The following is a 24241-nucleotide window of genomic DNA, read 5'->3' as shown; positions in this document are numbered from 1 at the left end:
TTGATTCAGTCAGTTCCTATTCGGTCTAATCTCTTTATTTTTATTAGGGCCTACAATTTTAATGATTACATTTAATTAAATTTCACTCATATGAATTGACTCAATTATTGCTGATCGTAGAAGCTGCCATTCTGTTTTCAGACCTAATCGATGTATTTTCCATCTGTAGGTCTTCAAGACCTTGGACAGCGCTTCACTATTGCTGACTGGTAGTTGTAGTTTTCAATGTTTTGGACCAACGAGAAAGCGTGAGAGAGGCAATGCCTCAGCCATAAACACATCAATACCCATAAACCTGTGCAGCTAGCCGCTCATCGTCGGTGGCAGTGCAGGGGTGGCTTGCAGGGTGTTGTGGTTACTAGCTCTTCGAAACCAGAGAGAGGCTATTCTAAAAAATATTACGTTTAAGTACTTGATGGGGAAAGTCTCCATTACGTTACTACATTAATATTAATATGCAATGAATAACACAGTGCTAGACCTCCGCTCAGCTTTCCACCCCGGTTTATCAAAGGCATCGCCTGCCATTCGCCCATATGAGTAGGTTTATTTCGCTCGCTGCCCGGAATCCCTACTTTCATCCATCCATGTGAGATGCGGGAGATACCGTGGAGTCGCGGGGTGAGCGACTGTGTTTGGAAGCCCATAGATTGTTTGCCTCTGCACGGAAGTTAGCAGAGAATTTTCATTTTGGGGCGTCTTCACACTGACAGCGGCGAACCAGCTGTGGCTGTCAAGACAGGTCGTACTCTGTCAGAGTGATTTGCCGTGAAAATCCGTAATTCCTCACAATTGTTCGATTCTCGGATTTACTCCAACCAGATTTGTGAATGGAAGACAGACATATTTCATGTTCGGCCTATTTTCTACATGTTTGTTTGCTTTGAAATGTTTATTTGTTAGTTATTGTCTTGAGAAATATATAAAACCGCAGTAACTATGGCTGATGTTACGGTTAAGGATTAGTGTGCGGATTATATTTCAGCAGCAGCCGAATCCTCCAGCAGTTGTGTTCATTTTCTGTTTGTTTATTTGGCTAGTACCTCTGTTTTCGTTGTCATTTGAAAAGGAACCAATTTTAAATGGATAAAAAAGCAATGTAATGTCATTTAGTGGAGTAAATTAACTTTTGTAAGACATGGTAAAAGGTTAAAAAATATATTTTTATGAGGAAAATAATGAATTAATCCACAATCTAAATTAGAGTAGGCTAACATAGTAACAATTCAGGCAACACCGTGTCTAAAGGCAAACATTATGAATGAGTCTGAGGTGTATCAGTCCTTGCCCGTGTTTTCTCAAAACGCAATGTGCACATCTGCTGTAGGATGCGGGAATTAAGCTGTTTATGATAGGCTACATATAGGAAAATGTAATCTGTTAGGATTCAGTGAGGGGTTCATAAGGTTTGCACGTGCTTGTCAGTGATCCGTGGTTGTGGTGCAGACTACTGTAGGGTGGAATAATTCACTAAACTAACAAATTGTCAGATATCATGGCGGATCGGACTGCTCCGCATTGCCAACTGAGATTAGAATGGATCTACGGGTACAGGGGGCATCAATGCCGAAACAACCTGTACTACACCGCTGGCAAAGAAGTGGTCTATTTCGTGGCTGGCGTCGGCGTGGTTTACAATACCAGAGAACACACTCAGAAGTTTTACCTGGGCCACAACGATGACATTATAAGGTGAGTGTTACTTGGAATATACATACAGTAGCCTTCAAAACAACACCAAGAAGTCTATGCATAAAGTGCGAACAAAATTCGCACAATTTAAGAATGTAGAATATCCATTTAAAACATAACATTGTCCTCTCATTAGCATCTCTTCAAAATCACACATTTTATTTAATCTAAAATAATCTTAATGAATACCTTAATTAAAGCAATAAATTGTTGCATGGCATCACTCCAGTGTTGCTCTATCCCTTGTGAGCCTTCCCTGTGCATATGTAATGTGTATCCTGTCCAGAGAGGCTGTGTACTATGTGAGGGAGTCATTGCAATAATTGTATTCATAGAGGTCATTGGGCTACTATTTGTACTATGACTTTCCTTATATCTCGCATGACTGTCTACATCAAGACTGACTGCATCACGACTGACTGCATCACGATTGTCTACATCACGACTGTCTACATCAAGACTGTCTACATCACGACTGTCTACATCACGACTGTCTACATCACGACTGACTGCATCACGACTGACTGCATCACGATTGTCTACATCACGACTGTCAACATCACAACTGTCTACATCACGACTGTCTACTTTACGACTGTCTACTTTACGACTGACTGCATCACAACTGTCTACATCACGACTGTCTACTTTACGACTGTCTACATCACGACTGACTGCATCACGACTGACTGCATCACGACGGACTGCATCACGACTGACTGCATCACGACTGTCTACTTTACGACTGTCTACATCACGGCTGTCTACATCACGACTGTCTACTTTACGACTGTCTACAAGTGTCTACATCACGACTGACTGCATCATGACTGCCTACTTTACGACTGTCTACGACTGTCTACATCACGACTGACTGCATCACGACTGTCTACTTTACGACTGCCTACTTCACGACTGCCTACTTCACAACTGTCTACATCACGACTGTCTACATCACGACTGTCTACGACTGTCTACATCACGACTGTCTACATCACGACTGTCTACGACTGTCTACATCACGACTGTCTACATCACGACTGACTGCATCATGACTGTCTACATCACGACTGACTGCATCACGACGGTCTACATCACAACTGACTGAATCACGACTGTCTACTTTATGACTGTCTACTTCACAACTGTCTACATCACGACTGACTGCATCACGACGGTCTACATCACAACTGACTGCATCACGACTGTCTACTTCACGACTCTACTTCACAACTGTCTACATCACGGCTGTCTACATCACGACTGTCTACATCACAACTGACTGCATCACGACTGTCTACTTCACGACTCTACTTCACGGCTGTCTACATCACGGCTGTCTACATCACGACTGTCTACATCACGACTGACTGCATCTCGACTGTCTACTTCACAACTGTCTACTTCACGGCTGTCTACTTCACGACTGTCTACTTTACGACTGTCTACTTCACGACTGACTGCATCACGACTGTCTACTTCACGACTGTCTACATCACGACTGTCTACTTCCCGACTGACTGCATCACGACTGTCTACTTCACGACTGTCGACATCACGGCTGTCTACATCACGACTGACTGCATCACGACTGTCTACATCACGACTGACTGTCTACGACTGTCTACTTCCTGACTGACTGCATCACGACTGTCTACTTCACGACTGTCGACATCACGGCTGTCTACATCACGACTGACTGCATCACGACTGTCTACATCACGACTGACTGCATCACGACTGTCTACTTCCTGACTGACTGCATCATGACTGTCTACTTCACGGCTGTCTACACCACGACTTACTGCATCACGACTGACTGCATCACGACTGTCTACATCATGACTGACTGCATCACGACTGTCTACATCACGACTGTCTACATCACGACTGTCTACTTCACGACTGTCTACATCACGACTGTCTACTTTATGACTGCCCACTTCACGACTGTCTACATCACGACTGACTGCATCACGACGGTCTACATCACAACTCTACTTCACGACTGTCTACTTTACGACTGTCTACTTTACGACTGTCTACTTTACGACTGTGTACTTTACGACTGTCTACTTCACGACTGTCTACATCACGACTGTCTACATCACGGCTGTCTACTTTACGACTGTCTACTTCACGACTGACTGCATCACGACTGTCTACTTCACGACTGTCGACATCACGGCTGTCTACATCACGACTGACTGCATCACGACTGTCTACATCACGACTGACTGCATCACGACTGTCTACGACTGTCTACTTCCTGACTGACTGCATCATGACTGTCTACTTCACGGCTGTCTACACCACGACTGACTGCATCACGACTGACTGCATCACGACTGTCTACATCATGACTGACTGCATCACGACTGTCTACATCACGACTGTCTACATCAGGACTGTCTACTTCACGACTGTCTACATCACGACTGTCTACTTTATGACTGTCTACTTCACGACTGTCTACATCACGACTGTCTACATCACGACTGTCTACATCACGGCTGTCTACTTTACGACTGTCTACTTCACGACTGACTGCATCACGACTGTCTACTTCACGACTGTCGACATCACGGCTGTCTACATCACGACTGACTGCATCACGACTGTCTACATCACGACTGACTGCATCACGACTGTCTACGACTGTCTACTTCCTGACTGACTGCATCATGACTGTCTACTTCACGGCTGTCTACACCACGACTGACTGCATCACGACTGACTGCATCACGACTGTCTACATCATGACTGACTGCATCACGACTGTCTACATCACGACTGTCTACATCACGACTGTCTACTTCACGACTGTCTACATCACGACTGTCTACTTTATGACTGTCTACTTCACGACTGTCTACATCACGACTGACTGCATCACGACGGTCTACATCACAACTCTACTTCACGTCTGTCTACTTTACGACTGTCTACTTTACGACTGTGTACTTTACGACTGTCTACTTCACGACTGTCTACATCACGACTGTCTACATCACGGCTGTCTACTTTACGACTGTCTACTTCACGACTGACTGCATCACGACTGTCTACGACTGTCTACTTCACTACTGTCTACATCACGACTATCTACTTCACGACTGTCTACATCACGACTGTCTACTTTAAGACTGTCTACATCACGACTGTCTACATCACGAGTGACTGCATCACGACTGTCTACTTCACGACTGTCTACATCACGACTGTCTACTTTAAGACTGTCTACATCACAACTGTCTACATCACGACTGACTGCATCACGACTGTCTACTTTACAACTGTCTACTTCGCAACTGTCTACATCACGACTGTCTACATCACGACTGTCTACGACTGTCTACATCACCACTGTCTACGTCACGACTGTCTACATCACCACTGTCTACATCACGACTGTCTACATCACGACTGACTGCATCATGACTGTCTACTTCACGACTGTCTACTTCACAACTGTCTACTTTATGACTGTCTACTTCACAACTGTCTACATCACGACTGACTGCATCACGACTGTCTACATCACAACTGACTGCATCACGTCTGTCTACTTCACGACTCTACTCACACACAACTGTCTACATCACGGCTGTCTACATCACGACTGTCTACATCACGACTGACTGCATCACGACTGACTGCATCACGACTGTCTACTTCACGACTCTACTTCACGGCTGTCTACATCACGGCTGTCTACATCACGGCTGTCTACATCACGACTGTCTACATCACGACTGACTGCATCTCGACTGTCTACTTCACAACTGTCTACATCACGGCTGTCTACATCACGACTGTCTACATCACGACTGACTGCATCACGACTGTCTACTTCACGACTCTACTTCACGGCTCTACTTCACGGCTGTCTACATCACGGCTGTCTACATCACGGCTGTCTACATCACGACTGACTGCATCTCGACTGTCTACTTCACAACTGTCTACTTCACGACTGTCTACTTTACGACTGTCTACTTCACGACTAACTGCATCACGACTGTCTACTTCACGACTGTCTACATCACGACTGTCTACTTCCCGACTGACTGCATCACGACTGTCTACTTCACGACTGTCGACATCACGGCTGTCTACATCACAACTGACTGCATCACGACTGTCTACATCACGACTGACTGTCTACGACTGTCTACTTCCTGACTGACTGCATCACGACTGTCTACTTCACGACTGTCGACATCACGGCTGTCTACATCAAGACTGACTGCATCACGACTGTCTACGACTGTCTACTTCCTGACTGACTGCATCATGACTGTCTACTTCACGGCTGTCTACACCACGACTGACTGCATCACGACTGACTGCATCACGACTGTCTACATCACGACTGTCTACATCACGACTGACTGCATCACGACTGTCTACTTCACGACTCTACTTCACGGCTGTCTACATCACGGCTGTCTACATCACGGCTGTCTACATCACGACTGTCTACATCACGACTGACTGCATCTCGACTGTCTACTTCACAACTGTCTACTTCACGACTGTCTACTTTACGACTGTCTACTTCACGACTAACTGCATCACGACTGTCTACTTCACGACTGTCTACATCACGACTGTCTACTTCCCGACTGACTGCATCACGACTGTCTACTTCACGACTGTCGACATCACGGCTGTCTACATCACGACTGACTGCATCACGACTGTCTACATCACGACTGACTGTCTACGACTGTCTACTTCCTGACTGACTGCATCACGACTGTCTACTTCACGACTGTCGACATCACGGCTGTCTACATCAAGACTGACTGCATCACGACTGTCTACGACTGTCTACTTCCTGACTGACTGCATCATGACTGTCTACTTCACGGCTGTCTACACCACGACTGACTGCATCACGACTGACTGCATCACGACTGTCTACATCATGACTGACTGCATCACGACTGTCTACATCACGACTGTCTACATCACGACTGTTTACTTCACGACTGTCTACATCACGACTGTCTACATCACGACTGTCTACTTTATGACTGTCTACTTCACGACTGTCTACATCACGACTGACTGCATCACGACGGTCTACATCACAACTCTACTTCACGACTGTCCACTTTACGACTGTCTACTTTACGACTGTCTACTTTACGACTGTCTACTTCACGACTGTCTACATCATGACCGTCTACATCACGGCTGTCTACTTTACGACTGTCTACTTCACGACTGACTGCATCACGAATGTCTACGACTGTCTACTTCACTACTGTCTACATCACGACTATCTACTTCACGACTGTCTACATCACGACTGTCTACTTTAAGACTGTCTACATCACGACTGTCTACATCACGACTGACTGCATCACGACTGTCTACCTTACGACTGTCTACATCACAACTGTCTACATCACGACTGACTGCATCACGACTGTCTACTTTACGACTGCCTACTTCACAACTGTCTACATCACGACTGTCTACATCACGACTGTCTACGACTGTCTACATACTTTACGACTGTCTACATCACTATTTTGTCATAAGCTATTAGATATAAGACAAACTATTTCAGCACCACTGTTAATTGGACAGCTCCTTGTTTTTTCGAGTCAACCATGCTGATTTGAAAGCACGGAGATGGCCAACAGCTCCTCACGCCAAGGTATTCAAGAGCTAAAAAGCCTCTTAAAAGCTCTTGTATCCCTTGCATACCTGCAAGTATGGTAGCAGTGCCCCCTGTAAAGCACACACTGGAGAGGGGTTGAGGCTGGGGGATGTGTGAAGTGTATAGTTCTTAGTTCTGAATGCAACTAGAGTATTTTTAAGAGACCACGAGCTGACAGCGCAGATGGGGAGCTGGTTTCTATTGAGCCCAGTGCTGTTTGGATTGAGCCCAGTGCTGTTTGGATTGAGCCCCAGTGCTGTTTGGATTGAGCCCAGTGCTGTTTGGATTGAGCCCTGTGCTGTTTGGATTGAGCCCAGTGCTGTTTGGATTGAGCCCAGTGCTGTTTGGATTGAGCCCAGTGCTGTTTGGATTGAGCCCAGTGCTGTTTGGATTGAGCCCAGTGCTGTTTGGATTGAGCCCAGTGCTGTTTGGATTGAGCCCAGTACTGTTTGGATTGAGCCCAGTGCTGTTTGGATTGAGCCCAGTGCTGTTTGGATTGAGCCCAGTGCTGTTTGGATTGAGCCCAGTGCTGTTTGGATTGAGCCCAGTGCTGTTTGGATTGAGCCCAGTGCTGTTTGGATTGAGCCCAGTGCTGTTTGGATTGAGCCCAGTGCTGTTTGGATTGAGCCCAGTGCTGTTTGGATTGAGCCCAGTGCTGTTTGGATTGAGCCCAGTGCTGTTTGGATTGAGCCCAGTGCTGTTTGGATTGAGCCCAGTACTTTGAGAATGCTTTGTGACTTAGTTCCTGATCTTTTTTTGTGGTTCAGTGATAGCAAGCCAAGCTGGTGCAAGCAAACCACGGTAACAACCCAAACACAAACACACTCATGATAAGCCGTGATCTGTAGTTTGTCCTCAGAATTGCTAGAAACTACAAGGCTCTCTGCAAAGCCACTGTTTATTTCTAGTCAATGCAAAGTCCTCCTCAGGTCACACAGAACACAATCAAACTGGGTGAGGCCTACAGTGCTGGTCAGATTGTGTCACCAATCCATCCCCATCTACTTTTGTTGAAAGGCTTTTAAATTGTTATTTCTCTCCACTCTGTCAGGGAATAATTATTTTGCAGACACTTTTATCACAGTGGTCATATTGATGGATTAGGTCTGTAATTGTGGCAGTCATATTGATGGATTAAATCCATGTTGGGCCTATAATTTCTGGAAAAGGCCTTTTCAGTGGACACTTGCTTCTGTTGAACGAATATTACATGTCTCCATGGCCAGGACTGAACACAAAAAAGACTACCATTAAACATGTGGTTTTTAACACAATTAGACCTACTCCCCTTCAGAAAGCGTATACATGTCGATCTAGACAAAGTGGATTTGTTTAGAGTGATGCACTTTTATTGAATAGTTATTCATCACACATTCTCTTGGCCTACATGTCAATATTGAAGGATTGTAAATGCATGCAGAAGCCTTGTGTAGCTGGAGCCCTGGACCCAGACGGTCTGGGAAACCATGGAAACAGGCTGAACCTGAACTTGGAGAGACCCAATAGCTAACGGCCAGTATAACACCCAGTATAATTAGGCAATAAGGTATGAGGGGGTGTGGTATATGGCCAAGGGTATGGTACTGAATATGATATTATTATTTTTTTCAATTTCCCTTTAAATGAGACCTACTTTGTGCCACAGCTCCATGAAGGCTAAAGGTGTTTACACAGTCAAAAGTTTTGGGAGTTTTACTCTGTCTTTTTTAAGACAGGCTTTCTTAAACTCACCCTCTGACATCATTTCAACGGAGGCAGAAGAAAAACTGTCTCCCTTCTTATTCTGTTTTCAACTAAATGAAGGGGACGAGATGGCATTGAAATTCTATGATTTGCATGTACATTTGTTGTATTATTGCATTAGTACCTATGACGCCTGTGCGACCAGTTGGCAATGAGTGCCTCTGAAATGTATCTGTCTTTTGGAAATATGGTTTGTGGGTAGGGGTGATTGAGGTTCATGTATGTGTGTCTCTGTGCCATTGTCTATGTGTGCATGTGTCTATACACCTCTCTGTGTCCTTCACATCTGTGTGTGTGTCCATGCATGCAGATCAGTATGTGCAGAGGGATGGTTAGGGAGTCATTATAAGAATGCCAACCACGTAGCCACCACTCCATGGATAAACATGTACACGTCACATACACACACTCAATATCACAAACACGTCACAGGAGGTTGATGGCACCTTAATTGGGGAGAACTGGCTTGTGGTAATGACGAGAGCGGAATCAGTGAAACGGTATCAAACACAGGGTTTAGAGGTGTTTGATGCCATTCCGTTTGCTCCGTTCTGGACATTATTATGAGCTGTTCTTCCCTCAGCAGCCTCCACTGATGCACGTATACACACACACACACACACACGCGCACACACACATACACACATACACACACAGTCAGGCTCTTAAGGTCATTTCCTTTTTCCAATTTGCGCTCAAAGTAATTATCTCTTGACGTAGGGCTGCGGTGCTGTCTGTAATTGAAATTGAATTGAAGTCTGGTCCTCACGTGGTCTCAAGTCAACACCTACCTCAGGACTCTTATTTTCAAGAGGACACATTCCAGTTTCCTGTATGAGAGGCTTTAGTATTCAGTCTCCTCTTTGAGAGGCTATAGAATCCAGTCTCCTATATAATTGGCTTTAGAATCCAGTCTCCTACATGACAGGCTTTAGAATCCAGTCTCCTTTATGACAGGCTTTAGAATCCAGTCTCCTACATGACAGGCTTTAGAATCCAGTCTCCTACATGACAGGCTTTAGAATCCAGTCTCCTCTATGACAGGCTTTAGAATCCAGTCTCCTATATGATAAGTGTTATATTGCAGTCTCCTATATGAGAGGCTTTAAAATCCAGTATCCTATATGTTTGGCTATTGAATCGAGTCTCCTATATGACAGGCTTTAGAATCCAGTCTCCTATATGATAAGTGTTATATTGCAGTCTCCTATATGAGAGGCTTTAGAATCCAGTCTCCTTTATGACAGGCTTTAGAATCCAGTCTCCTACATGACAGGCTTTAGAATCCAGTCTCCTTTATGACAGGCTTTAGAATCCAGTCTCCTATATGATAAGTGTTATATTGCAGTCTCCTATATGAGAGGCTTTAGAATCCAGTCTCCTATATGACAAGCGTTGTAATCTAGTCTCCTATACGAGAGGCTTTAGAATCCAGTCTCCTATATGAGAGGCTTTAGAATCCAGTCTCCTATATGAGAGGCTTTGGAGTCCAGTCTCCTATATGAGAGGCTTTATAATCAAGTCTCCTATATGAGAGGCTTTATAATCCAGTCTCCTATATGAGAGGCTTTATAATCCAGTCTCCTATCTGAGAGGCTTTATAATCCAGTCTCCTATATGACAGGCTTTAGAATCCAGTCTCCTATCTGAGAGGCTTTAGAATCCAGTCTCCTATCTGAGAGGCTTTATAATCCAGTCTCCTATCTGAGAGGCTTTATAATCCATCTCCTATATGAGAGGTTTTATAATCCAGTCTCATATATGACAGGCTTTATAATCCAGTCTCCTATATGAGAGGCATTATTATTCTTTCTCCTCTATGAGATGCTTTATAATCCAGTCTCCTCTTTGACAGGCTTTAGAGTCCAGTCTCCTTTATGAGAGGTTTAGAATCCAGTCTCCTCTATGACAGGCTTTATAATCCAATCTCCTGTATGATCGTCTTTAGAATCCAGTCTCCTCTAATGGAGACATTAGAATCCAGTCTTTTATTTGACTGGCTTTAGAATCCAGTCTCCTCTAAAGAAAGTCTTTAGAATAAAGTCTCCTATATGACAGTCTTTATAACCCATTCTCCTATATGTTTGGCTATTGAATCGAGTCTCCTATATGACAGGCTTTAGAATCCAGTCTCCTATATGACAGGCTTTAGAAGCCAGTCTCCTTTATGACAGGCTTTAGAATCCAGTCTCCTACATGACAGGCTTTAAAATCCAGTCTCCTATATGACAGGCTTTTAGAATCCAGTCTCCTTTATGACAGGCTTTTAGAATCCAGTCTCCTCTTTGAGAGGCTTTAGAATCCAGTCTCCTCTATGACAGGCTTTAGAATCCAGTCTCCTATCTGAGAGGCTTTAGAATCCAGTCTCCTATCTGAGAGGCTTTATAATCCAGTCTCCTATCTGAGAGGCTTTATAATCCATCTCCTATATGAGAGGTTTTATAATCCAGTCTCATATATGACAGGCTTTATAATCCAGTCTCCTATATGAGAGGCATTATTATTCTTTCTCCTCTATGAGATGCTTTATAATCCAGTCTCCTCTTTGACAGGCTTTAGAGTCCAGTCTCCTATATGAGAGGTTTAGAATCCAGTCTCCTCTATGACAGGCTTTATAATCCAATCTCCTGTATGATCGTCTTTAGAATCCAGTCTCCTCTAATGGAGACATTAGAATCCAGTCTTTTATTTGACTGGCTTTAGAATCCAGTCTCCTCTAAAGAAAGTCTTTAGAATAAAGTCTCCTATATGACAGTCTTTATAACCCATTCTCCTATATGTTTGGCTATTGAATCGAGTCTCCTATATGACAGGCTTTAGAATCCAGTCTCCTATATGACAGGCTTTAGAAGCCAGTCTCCTTTATGACAGGCTTTAGAATCCAGTCTCCTACATGACAGGCTTTAAAATCCAGTCTCCTATATGACAGGCTTTTAGAATCCAGTCTCCTTTATGACAGGCTTTTAGAATCCAGTCTCCTCTTTGAGAGGCTTTAGAATCAAGTCTCCTATATGAGAGGCTTTAGAATCCAGTCTCTACGACAGTCTTTACAATCCAGTCTCTTATACGAGAGGCTTTATACTCCGGTCTCCTATATGAGAGGCTTTATTATCCAGTCTCCTATATGAGAGGCTTTAGAATTCAGTCTCCTCTTTGAGAGGCTTTAGAATCCAGTCTCCTATATGAGAGGCTTTAGAATCCAGTGTCTATGACAGGCTTTAGAATCCAGGCTCCTATATGACAGGCTTTAGAATCCAGTCTCCTCTTTGAGAGGCTTTAGAATCCAGTCTCCTATATGACAGGCTTTAGAATCCAGTCTCCTATATGACAGGTTTTAGAATCCAGTCTCCTCTTTGAGAGGCTTTAGAATCCAGTCTCCTCTATGAGAGGCTTTAAAATCCAATCCCCTATATGACAGACTTTATCATTCAGTCTCCTCTATGACAGGCTTTAGAATCCAGTCTCCTCTATGACAGACTTTAGAATCCAGTCTCCTCTATGACATGCTTTAGAATCCAGTCTCCTCTATGAGAGGCTTTAAAATCCAATCCCCTATATGACAGACTTTATAATTCAGTCTCCTCTATGACAGACTTTAGATTCCAGTCTCCTATATGACAGGCTTTAGAATCCAGTCTCCTCTATGAGAGGCGTTAGAATCCAGTCTCCTATATGACAGGCGTTAGAATCCAGTCTCCTCTACAAGATGCGTTAGAATCCAGTCTCCTAAATGACAGGCTTTAGAATCCAGTCTCCTATATGAGAGGCTTTAGAATCCAGTCTCCTCCATGAGAGGCTTTAGAATCCAGTCTCCTATATGACGGGCTTTAGTTTCCAGTCTCTTCTATGACGGGCTTTAGATTCCAGTCTCCTATGTGAGAGGCTTTAGAATCCAGTGTCTTTTACGAGAGGCTTTAGAATCCAATCTGCTCTATCAGAGGCGTTAGAATCCAGTCTCCTCTATCAGAGGCATTAGAATCCAGTCTCCTATATGACAGGCTTTAGAATCCAGTCTCCTCTACGAGATGCGTTAGAATTCAGTCTCCGAAATGACAGGCTTTAGAATCCAGTCTCCTCTATGAGAGGCATTAGAATACAGTCTCCTCTATGACAGGCTTTACGATCCAGTCTCCTCTTCGGGATGCGTTAGAATCCAGTCTCCTATATGAGTTCCTTCATAATCCAGTGTCCTATATGACCGCCTTCAGAATCCAGTCTCTTATATGACAGGCTTCATAATCCTGTCTCCTACATGATTCCATTCTCCTATATGAGAGGCTTTAGAGTCCGGTCTCCTCTATGGTAGGCTTTATTTTTCCAGTCTCCTGTATGACATTCTTTAGAATCCAGTCTCTTATATGAAAAGCTTTACAATCCAATCTCTATATGACAGGCTTTAGAATCCAGTCTCCTATATGACAGGCTCTAGAATCCAGTCTCCTATATGACAGGCTCTAGAATCCATTATCCTATATGACAGGCTCTAGAATCCATTATCCTATATGACAGGCTCTAGAATCCATTATCCTATATGAAAAGTTTAAGAATCCAGTTTCCTCTATGACAGGCTGTATAATCCAGTGTCCTATATGACATGTGACAGTCTCCTATATATGACAGTCTCCTATATGACAGGCTTTAGATTCCAGTCTCTTCTATGAGAGGCTTTAGAATCCAGTCTCCTCTAAAGAAAGTCTTTAGAATAAAGTCTCCTATATGACAGTCTTTATAACCCATTCTCCTATATGTTTGGCTATTGAATCGAGTCTCCTATATGACAGGCTTTAGAATCCAGTCTCCTATATGACAGGCTTTAGAAGCCAGTCTCCTTTATGACAGGCTTTAGAATCCAGTCTCCTACATGACAGGCTTTAAAATCCAGTCTCCTATATGACAGGCTTTTAGAATCCAGTCTCCTTTATGACAGGCTTTTAGAATCCAGTCTCCTCTTTGAGAGGCTTTAGAATCAAGTCTCCTATATGAGAGGCTTTAGAATCCAGTCTCTACGACAGTCTTTACAATCCAGTCTCTTATACGAGAGGCTTTATACTCCGGTCTCCTATATGAGAGGCTTTATTATCCAGTCTCCTATATGAGAGGCTTTAGAATTCAGTCTCCTCTTTGAGAGGCTTTAGAATCCAGTCTCCTATATGAGAGGCTTTAGAATCCAGTGTCTATGACAGGCTTTAGAATCCAGGCTCCTATATGACAGGCTTTAGAATCCAGTCTCCTCTTTGAGAGGCTTTAGAATCCAGTCTCCTATATGACAGGCTTTAGAATCCAGTCTCCTATATGACAGGTTTTAGAATCCAGTCTCCTCTTTGAGAGGCTTTAGAATCCAGTCTCCTCTATGAGAGGCTTTAAAATCCAATCCCCTATATGACAGACTTTATCATTCAGTCTCCTCTATGACAGGCTTTAGAATCCAGTCTCCTCTATGACAGACTTTAGAATCCAGTCTCCTCTATGACATGCTTTAGAATCCAGTCTCCTCTATGAGAGGCTTTAAAATCCAATCCCCTATATGACAGACTTTATAATTCAGTCTCCTCTATGACAGACTTTAGATTCCAGTCTCCTATATGACAGGCTTTAGAATCCAGTCTCCTCTATGAGAGGCGTTAGAATCCAGTCTCCTATATGACAGGCGTTAGAATCCAGTCTCCTCTACAAGATGCGTTAGAATCCAGTCTCCTAAATGACAGGCTTTAGAATCCAGTCTCCTATATGAGAGGCTTTAGAATCCAGTCTCCTCCATGAGAGGCTTTAGAATCCAGTCTCCTATATGACGGGCTTTAGTTTCCAGTCTCTTCTATGACGGGCTTTAGATTCCAGTCTCCTATGTGAGAGGCTTTAGAATCCAGTGTCTTTTACGAGAGGCTTTAGAATCCAATCTGCTCTATCAGAGGCGTTAGAATCCAGTCTCCTCTATCAGAGGCATTAGAATCCAGTCTCCTATATGACAGGCTTTAGAATCCAGTCTCCTCTACGAGATGCGTTAGAATTCAGTCTCCGAAATGACAGGCTTTAGAATCCAGTCTCCTCTATGAGAGGCATTAGAATACAGTCTCCTCTATGACAGGCTTTACGATCCAGTCTCCTCTTCGGGATGCGTTAGAATCCAGTCTCCTATATGAGTTCCTTCATAATCCAGTGTCCTATATGACCGCCTTCAGAATCCAGTCTCTTATATGACAGGCTTCATAATCCTGTCTCCTACATGATTCCATTCTCCTATATGAGAGGCTTTAGAGTCCGGTCTCCTCTATGGTAGGCTTTATTTTTCCAGTCTCCTGTATGACATTCTTTAGAATCCAGTCTCTTATATGAAAAGCTTTACAATCCAATCTCTATATGACAGGCTTTAGAATCCAGTCTCCTATATGACAGGCTCTAGAATCCAGTCTCCTATATGACAGGCTCTAGAATCCATTATCCTATATGACAGGCTCTAGAATCCATTATCCTATATGACAGGCTCTAGAATCCATTATCCTATATGAAAAGTTTAAGAATCCAGTTTCCTCTATGACAGGCTGTATAATCCAGTGTCCTATATGACATGTGACAGTCTCCTATATATGACAGTCTCCTATATGACAGGCTTTAGATTCCAGTCTCTTCTATGAGAGGCTTTAGAATCCAGTCTCCTATATGACAGGCTTTAGAATCCAATCTCCTCTACGAGAGGCGTTAGAATCCAGTCTCCTAAATGACAGGCTTTAGAATCCAGTCTCCTCTACGAGAGGCGTTAGAATCCTGTCTCCTCTATGAGTGGCTACGTAATCCAGTCTCCTATATGACAGCCTTCAGATGTCAATATCTTATATGACAGGCTTTATAATCCTGTCTGCTATATGAGAGCCTTTAGAATCTAGTCTGCAAATGAAAGGCTTTAGAATCGAGTCTCCTCCATGAGAGGCTTTAAAATCCAGTCTCCTATATGACAGGCTTTAGAATCCAGTCTCCTCTACGAGAGGCTTTAGAATCCAGTCTCCTAAATGACAGGCTTTAGAATCCAGTCCCCTCTATGAGAGGGTTTAGAATCCAGTCTCCAAATGAGAGGCTTTTGAATCCAGTCTCCTCCACGAGAGGCTTTAAAATACAGTCTCCTATATGATAGGCTTTAGAATCCAGTCTCCTCCATGAAAGGCTTTAAAATCCAGTCTCCTATATGACAGGCTTTTAGAATCCAGTCTCAACTTTGAGAGGCTTTAGAATCCAGTCTCCTATATGACAAGCATTATAATCCAGTCTCCTTTATGAGAGGCTTTAGAATTCAGTCTCCTAAATGACAGGCTTTAGAATCCAATCTCCTCTATGAGAGGGTTTAGAATCCAGTCTCCAAATGAGAGGCTTTAGAATCCAGTCTCCTCCACGAGAGGCTTTAAAATCCAGTCTCCTATATGATAGGCTTTAGAATCACGTCTCCTTCATGAGAGGCTTTAAAATCCAGTCTCCTATATGACAGGCTTTAAAATCCAGTCTCCTATATGACAGGCTTTTAGAATCCAGTCTCCTCTTTGAGAGGCTTTAGAATCCAGTCTCCTATATGACAGGCTTTAGAATCCAGTGTCTATGACAGGCTTTAGAATCCAGGCTCCTATATGACAGGCTTTAGAATCCAGTCTCCTCTTTGAGAGGCTTTAGAATCCAGTCTCCTAAATGACAGGATTTAGAATCCAGTCTCCTATATGACAGGTTTTAGAATCCAGTCTCCTATTTGAGAGGCTTTAGAATCCAGTCTCCTATATGACATACTTTAAAATCCAGTCTCCTATATGACAGGCTTTAAAATCCAGTCTCCTATATGACAGGCTTTTAGAATCCAGTCTCCTTTATGACAGGCTTTTAGAATCCAGTCTCCTTTATGACAGGCTTTTAGAATCCAGTCTCCTCTTTGAGAGGCTTTAGAATCCAGTCTCCTATATGAGAGGCTTTAGAATCCAGTCTCTACGACAGTCTTTACAATCCAGTCTCTTATACGAGAGGCTTTATACTCCGGTCTCCTATATGAGAGGCTTTATTATCCAGTCTCCTATATGAGAGGCTTTAGAATTCAGTCTCCTCTTTGAGAGGCTTTAGAATCCAGTCTCCTATATGACAGGCTTTAGAATCCAGTGTCTATGACAGGCTTTAGAATCCAGGCTCCTATATGACAGGCTTTAGAATCCAGTCTCCTCTTTGAGAGGCTTTAGAATCCAGTCTCCTATATGACAGGCTTTAGAATCCAGTCTCCTATATGACAGGTTTTAGAATCCAGTCTCCTTTTTGAGAGGCTTTAGAATCCAGTCTCCTATATGACATACTTTAGAATCCAGTCTCCTCTTTGAGCGGCTTTAGAATCCAGTCTCCTATATGACAGACTTTAGAATCCAGTCTCCTCTTTGAGCGGCTTTAGAATCCAGTCTCCTATATGACATGCTTTAGAATCCAGTCTCCTCTTTGAGAGGCTTTAGAATCACCCAGCACCCATCTCTCATTTCCCCATGTACCTGGGCAACATAATAGTCACCATTGTAGATTTTATTACCCAGTGTTTCAAAATCCCAGGAACTTTCAATAAATTCCCAGGTTTTCTAGAATTCCTCTCTTGAGGTTTCCAGATTTCCACCTTATTCCCTCCTGATTCCGGGGTTCCTCCAACCGGGATTTTGGGAAAACCAGAGAATTGAATTATAATTTACCACAATTTTGCAACCCTATCTTTACCTTAATCTCTTGTGGACAGACTACATAAACATACCTGACCAAATTTGACCTAATTCAGGAAACTATGTGTCGCAAGTCACGACTTCAAGATTTTAGTTCTGGCTTAACAGAGATTACCTTTACCCTCATGCTGTGGCATTGCATACACAGAGACACAGAGACACCTAGTGTTGGATACAGTGATGAGCTCAGTACAAGGTATAATCATCTTTAAGAACCCTTAAGATGCCTAGTTAACAAAAATGTATAATTACATTATTGGTTTATAAGTCATTGGGTTCTTGAATGATCTTCATCTGAACAGCCGTTTCCTTGAGGTATTACAAAGGTGTGGAGATGTATCCCCTTGGCAGATACAAACGGGCAGTCAGAAAATGGATGCCTCTGCATTCAGAAGAAAGCTCTTGCTAAATTCACAGTTGTGTGTTCTTGTCATGTGTCTGTGTGTCTGGAAGTGACTGGTGCTTGTGGCTCCAGCTGGTGTGTTTCACAGTGCCGTACCCTTGGCTGGAATCCCCGGCCTGGCTCCGGCTGGGCTGTGCTTACTCTCATGCTCTGGTTCTCTGAACTCCCTCTGCTGTCCCATTTCCGTCAGTGCTGCAGGGCAGAACCCGGCTCCGGATACATCTGTCACTGCCAGCCAGCCAGGCAGAAGTAGGAAGAACCGGGACTCACCCACACTTTCAAACAGCCCTTTTCACACTCAGACAAGCAAGTCTTTAAACTAGACCTTTACAGTCTAGTGTCACATTCACACACTCCCCAGTCTAGTCTTAAACCAAATGTTTATACAGCATAGTCACAAGCTATTAGAACTGTTCTACAATTTATCAACCAGCTAGGATCTTACACCAGGATGTCTTATGACATGGTTGATATGATATGTGTAGTATGTAGTATCACTGATTGAATAAATTAGTACTGGAAATAGAAAGACCTTGTCAGCCTCTCTCTCCCTCATCACTGCCACCAGTTTTGGCTTATCCCCTCTGTCTCCTCCTCATGACCTTTGCATACATTACTGGAGCTGACTGGGACAATACCAGCTTTATTAGGGCCAGTATGCAGAGACCAGGAGATGGGCACGGATTGCTGATGGTGTGTTTGTGTGTGCATGCATCTGTGTGTGTGTGCGTGTGCGTTTGTGTGTCACTGAATGTGTGTGTGTGTTGATGTCTTCGCATCTGTGTGTGTGTTGGTGTCTGTGCATCTGCCAGCGTGTGACAGATCTAAGATGTGACAGTGTTTACTGGCTGGTCTCATTAACCAGGGGGTAATGACTGTATCAGAGACGGACACAGTGCTACTCCCACGATGCTCCATTAACACCAGGCTGGGCTCTAAGTGTTCCTGATTTCACGGAGCTGAAGACTTCAAATGAGCCGTTGACCTTTACTGGTTCCTCTCTATGCCTCACTACAATATGGAGTCCTTTGAAAAATAGATGGGTGCATAAGGAAAGAAGATCTTTAGTCAATGCTCAAACATAATTTTCTCTGTGGTTTTCAACATGTTTATTGGACTTGATAATAATTGGTGATGTTACAGTATATTATACATTTTTTTATGAAAAGGGATATTCCATTGGTTGTCTGTGTTGCTGGGCCAAGGTGTCTCACAAACACACATTGTAACTGCATGGGTGCTTATGACAACGTATTGATTACCTTGACGACGCATCGATTTTGTGCTGTGTTGACACCAGTGGAGGCTGGTGGGAGGAGCTATAGGAGGACGGGCTCATTGTAATGGCTGGAATCGAAGTAATGGAACGGAGTCAAGCATGTGGTTTCTATTTGTTTGAAACCTTTCCATTTATTCCATTCCAGCCATTACAATGAGCCTGTCCTCTTATAGCTGCTCTCACCAGCCTCCTCTGGTTGACAAATAGATTATCTTGTTGACACACTTCTCCGCCAAGAAATACATTCATTCAGTACCATTTCCTGTTATATATTTGCACCATCTTATGCATGCTGATCAGGCATGTTAAGATCATGTCTCGGGATATATGATTTAGCTCTCAGTGATTTTGTGGTGTTTGCCCAGATTTTTGATTGATAATATGAAGTTAGTTTTCCTTACCACATTAGGCCCTAAATATAAGAACAGTAGGCCTTGGAGGGTTGTTAGACAATGGTCTGTCAGTGGGCATAGATCCATCTTACTAGTGACATGGCCTTGCTGGCAGCTCTCCTCCAGGCTGTTTGTGTGGCGGAACACCATGGTCCTTACGCTTCAGCTGTCTTACACCATGAGAAAGGGCCGTACTGTGCTGATGAAGTATATGGGAGCTCTGGCTTATCTAAAGGCATTCACGGGTGAAAGATGGCACTTCATTCGATGCATGGGCACGGTTGAAAGAAAGACACGTGGAAACTGGTTAAAAGCTGAAGGGTGTTGAGGAAGCTGAACTTTTCATCAACTTAAGTGCCTCTTAGGTCAAACCATGGAGATCAGAAAAGTTGTCTTTTTGTAATAGGGTTGAAGTATGTAGAATTTCATTAGGTTCTGTAACAAGATGTGTCAAAAGACCTATTCGAGCATGCAGTTTGATCAGCCTTGGGATTACCTGTCACAGGATAATGACAACAGATATCAATAGTTGATGCATGTCTCCTCTCTTGTAATTGCCTCTCACCCTCAGCACACTTAATTAAAATTGACACGGAAATTAGCTTCTCAGTTTGCCACCATTTCTTTGCCCCTTGAGCAATGAATGTTCCCACTTTCTGTTCTTACACCTACCACGCCTGCTATCTCACTTCACCTCTATGAGATCTCAGTAGCTGAATTTACCTCAGTGTGTGGGTGTCTGAGGAGTAGCTTGATTTCCAATTGGTTTCGACTTTAACAAGTCTTGTCGTTGACACTCCTAGGCAACTACGGTACAGGCCATTTAAGCACATCTTTCATCATGAAAATCTGTAATGTCTCTGCTCTTTTCTGAGCACTGTGACATAGATGCTTATCTTGCTGTGCTGTACTGAAATTGTATGAAATAATAGGCTATACAGGACTGTATTTCCATTTGTCATTTTCCAGTAATACTAGAATATTCACTGGATACCTTTTGGAATGGCATCGACAGGTGTAGGATCTTAATTTGATCACCCTGTTGCAGGATAACTTTCCCGGAATGCAGGGCATAATGAAGCGTGTGTGTATTTGAGGTTTAAAAAGGCTTCTGAAGTTTGTAATTTCCACTTAGAAATATCGGACTTGATTTTCACTTACGTAAAAATTTATAATCCTTACAAAAATATCCATTATTTATAATCCATATAATTCACATTTCCTGTTACAATAGGATTATTTTCCTGTTGTATCAAACTGACTCAAATTAAGATCCTGCATCTGTAATAGGGAATCCTATCCATTTTGAAGGTGGTGTAATCCAGTCATTAGCCCAGTCATAACAGCTCATGCTTTCTCCAGACAAAACCACTCACAGTAAACTGTCTGTTCCATTATTGAGGTTAAGGTTTTCTGAGAGGCCTGCTAGGTCCCAAGAAACATAGAGATCTTCTGTTGAATCTGACAATTAATCTTAATGGTTGTACAGTCGTCTCAAATAAAACTGTGAAGGACCTCGGCGTTACTCTGGACCCTGATCTCTCTTTTGAAGAACATATCAAGACCATTTCAAGGACAGCTTTTTTCCATCTACGTAACATTGCAAAAATCTGAAACTTTCTGTCCAAAAATGATGCAGAAAAATTAATCCATGCTTTTGTCACTTCTAGGTTAGACTACTGCAATGCTCTATTTTCCGGCTACCCGGATAAAGCACTAAATAAACTTCAGTTAGTGCTAAATACGGCTGCTAGAATCCTGACTAGAACCAAAAAATTGGATCATATTACTCCAGTGCTAGCCCCTCTACACTGGCTTCCTTCAAAGCAAGGGCTGATTTCAAGGTTTTACTGCTAACCTACAAAGCATTACATGGGCTTGCTCCTACCTATCTCTCTGATTTGGTCCTGCCGTACATACCTACACGTACGCTACGGTCACAAGACGCAGGCCTCCTAATTGTCCCTAGAATTTCTAAGCAAACAGCTGGAGGCAGGGCTTTCTCCTATAGAGCTCCATTTTTATGGAACGGTCTGCCTACCCATGTCAGAGACGCAAACTCGGTCTCAACCTTTTAAGTCTTTACTGAAGACTCATCTCTTCAGTGGGTCATATGATTGAGTGTAGTCTGGCCCAGGAGTGGGAAGGTGAACGGAAAGGCTCTGGAGCAACGAACCGCCCTTGCTGTCTCTGCCTGGCCGGTTCCCCTCTTTCCACTGGGATTCTCTGCCTCTAACCCTATTACAGGGGCTGAGTCACTGGCTTGCTGGGGCTCTCTCATGCCGTCCCTGGAGGGGGTGCGTCAGCTGAGTGGGTTGATTCACTGTTGTGGTCATCCTGTCTGGGTTGGCGCCCCCCCCTTGGGTTGTGCCGTGGCGGAGATCTTTGTGGGCTATACTCAGCCTTGTCTCAGGATGGTAAGTTGGTGGTTGAAGATATCCCTCTAGTGGTGTGGGGGCTGTGCTTTGGCAAAGTGGGTGGGGTTATATCCTTCCTGTTTGGCCCTGTCCGGGGGTGTCCTCGGATGGGGCCACAGTGTCTCCTGACCCCTCCTGTCTCAGCCTCCAGTATTTATGCTGCAGTAGTTTATGTGTCAGGGGGCTGGGGTCAGTTTGTTATATCTGGAGTACTTCTCCTGTCCTATTCGGTGTCCTGTGTGAATCTAAGTGTGCGTTCTCTAATTCTCTCCTTCTCTCTTTCTTTCTCTCTCTCGGAGGACCTGAGCCCTAGGACCATGCCCCAGGACTACCTGACATGATGACTCCTTGCTGTCCCCAGTCCACCTGGCCATGCTGCTGTTCCAGTTTCAACTGACCTGAGCCCTAGGACCATGCCCCAGGACTACCTGACATGATGACTCCTTGCTGTCCCCAGTCCACCTGGCCATGCTGCTGCTCCAGTTTCAACTTCCACCTGACTGTGCTGCTGCTCCAGTTTCAACTGTTCTGCCTTATTATTATTCGACCATGCTGGTCATTTATGAACATTTGAACATCTTGGCCATGTTCTGTTATAATCTCCACCCGGCACAGCCAGAAGAGGACTGGCCACCCCACATAGCCTGGTTCCTCTCTAGGTTTCTTCCTAGGTATTGGCCTTTCTAGGGAGTTTTTCCTAGCCACCGTGCTTCTACAGCTGCATTGCTTGCTGTTTGGGGTTTTAGGCTGGGTTTCTGTACAGCACTTTGAGATATCAGCTGATGTACGAAGGGCTATATAAATACATTTGATTTGATTTAGAATGACTGATCCGCTGTTTGCCTTTGGTGTATCTAACTTCATAGCTCTATAATCTCTGTTTAATAACAGTACTCCTTCCAACACTGTCTGGTGGCAGACACTTAGGGGCTCTATTTTCAGATGGCGGTGGGGAGGTGCAGTGTCAAACGCATGTTAGTTATCAATTTCGTCATGTAAAAAATGTCACGCTGGCATTTCCACCCCTCACGCCATGGTTTGTAATTTACCTGTCTAACATCAGCTTGCTAGCGTTGAGGTGGGATGGGTGGAAATATTGGAGGTGTCTCCTTAAAAACGTGTGCCAATATGCCAAAACAGTCAACGAAATCCAGTCTTTTGTTATATTGGACATATTTTTTCTCCAGCTTCTGTGAAAAGTCTGGGCTCATTATGTACGATTTCCATTACATGAAATATGTTAGTGACTGTAGGAAGCCTGTTTAGGAACATCAAGTTATTTAAAAAATACTGCTTAGCGTTTTTTGTTTATTATTTTGTCAAAAAATGCATCTTCCACTTTCCTCTGTTGGACCGAACTGTCAAATCGTGGGAATTATTACTAGGACTATTGTAGTGTTAGGCTACCAACGAACAGTCCTGTAAGGTGCAACACAACACTAAACAGAAAATAACCACCCACAAAATACAATGGAAAACAGGCTACCTAAATATGGTTCTCAATCAGGGACAACGATTGACAGCTGCCTCTGATTGAGAACCATACCAGGGAAAACACAGAAATAGAAAATCATAGACAAACTAACATAGACAACCCACCCAACTCACGCCCTGACCATACTAAAACAAAAGACAAAACAAAGGAACTAAGGTCAGAACGTGACAGTAACCCCCCCAAAGGTGCAGACTCTGGCCGCAAAACCTGAACCTATAGGGGAGGGTCTGGGTGGGTGTCTGTCCGCGGTGGGGGTTCTGGCGCGGGACGTGGACCCCACTCCACCATAGTCTTTCTCCGCCTCCTTAACCGTCTCCGTGGCCTCTTAAGAGCGGCGACCCTCGCCACCGACCTCTGACTGGGGACCCTAGCCACGGGTCCCGAATGGACGGGAGATTCCGGCAGCGCCGGAGTGAAGGACGACTCCGG

General features: G+C 43.7%; 1 protein-coding gene across 5 annotated transcripts in view; it reads left to right on the top strand.

The window, feature by feature from the left end:
• Positions 1-334: 334 nt before the first annotated feature.
• Positions 335-24241, top strand: part of LOC109890025 (echinoderm microtubule-associated protein-like 6) — a 103373-nt gene continuing 79466 nt past the window's right edge. For 4 of the 5 annotated variants that reach the window (XM_031823692.1, XM_031823691.1, XM_031823689.1 and 1 more), the window contains exon 1: positions 335-1692. In XM_031823692.1, coding sequence (XP_031679552.1) covers positions 1496-1692 — 197 coding nt within the window. In that variant the 5' untranslated portion in view covers positions 335-1495. The remainder of the gene's footprint in view (positions 1693-24241) is intronic. The other variant, XM_031823688.1, reaches the window with a different exon arrangement.

The sequence above is a fragment of the Oncorhynchus kisutch genome, linkage group LG4 (assembly GCF_002021735.2).
Source record: "Oncorhynchus kisutch isolate 150728-3 linkage group LG4, Okis_V2, whole genome shotgun sequence".
Lineage (NCBI taxonomy): Eukaryota > Metazoa > Chordata > Actinopteri > Salmoniformes > Salmonidae > Oncorhynchus > Oncorhynchus kisutch.
This window is presented reverse-complemented; position numbering and strand designations above follow the sequence as displayed.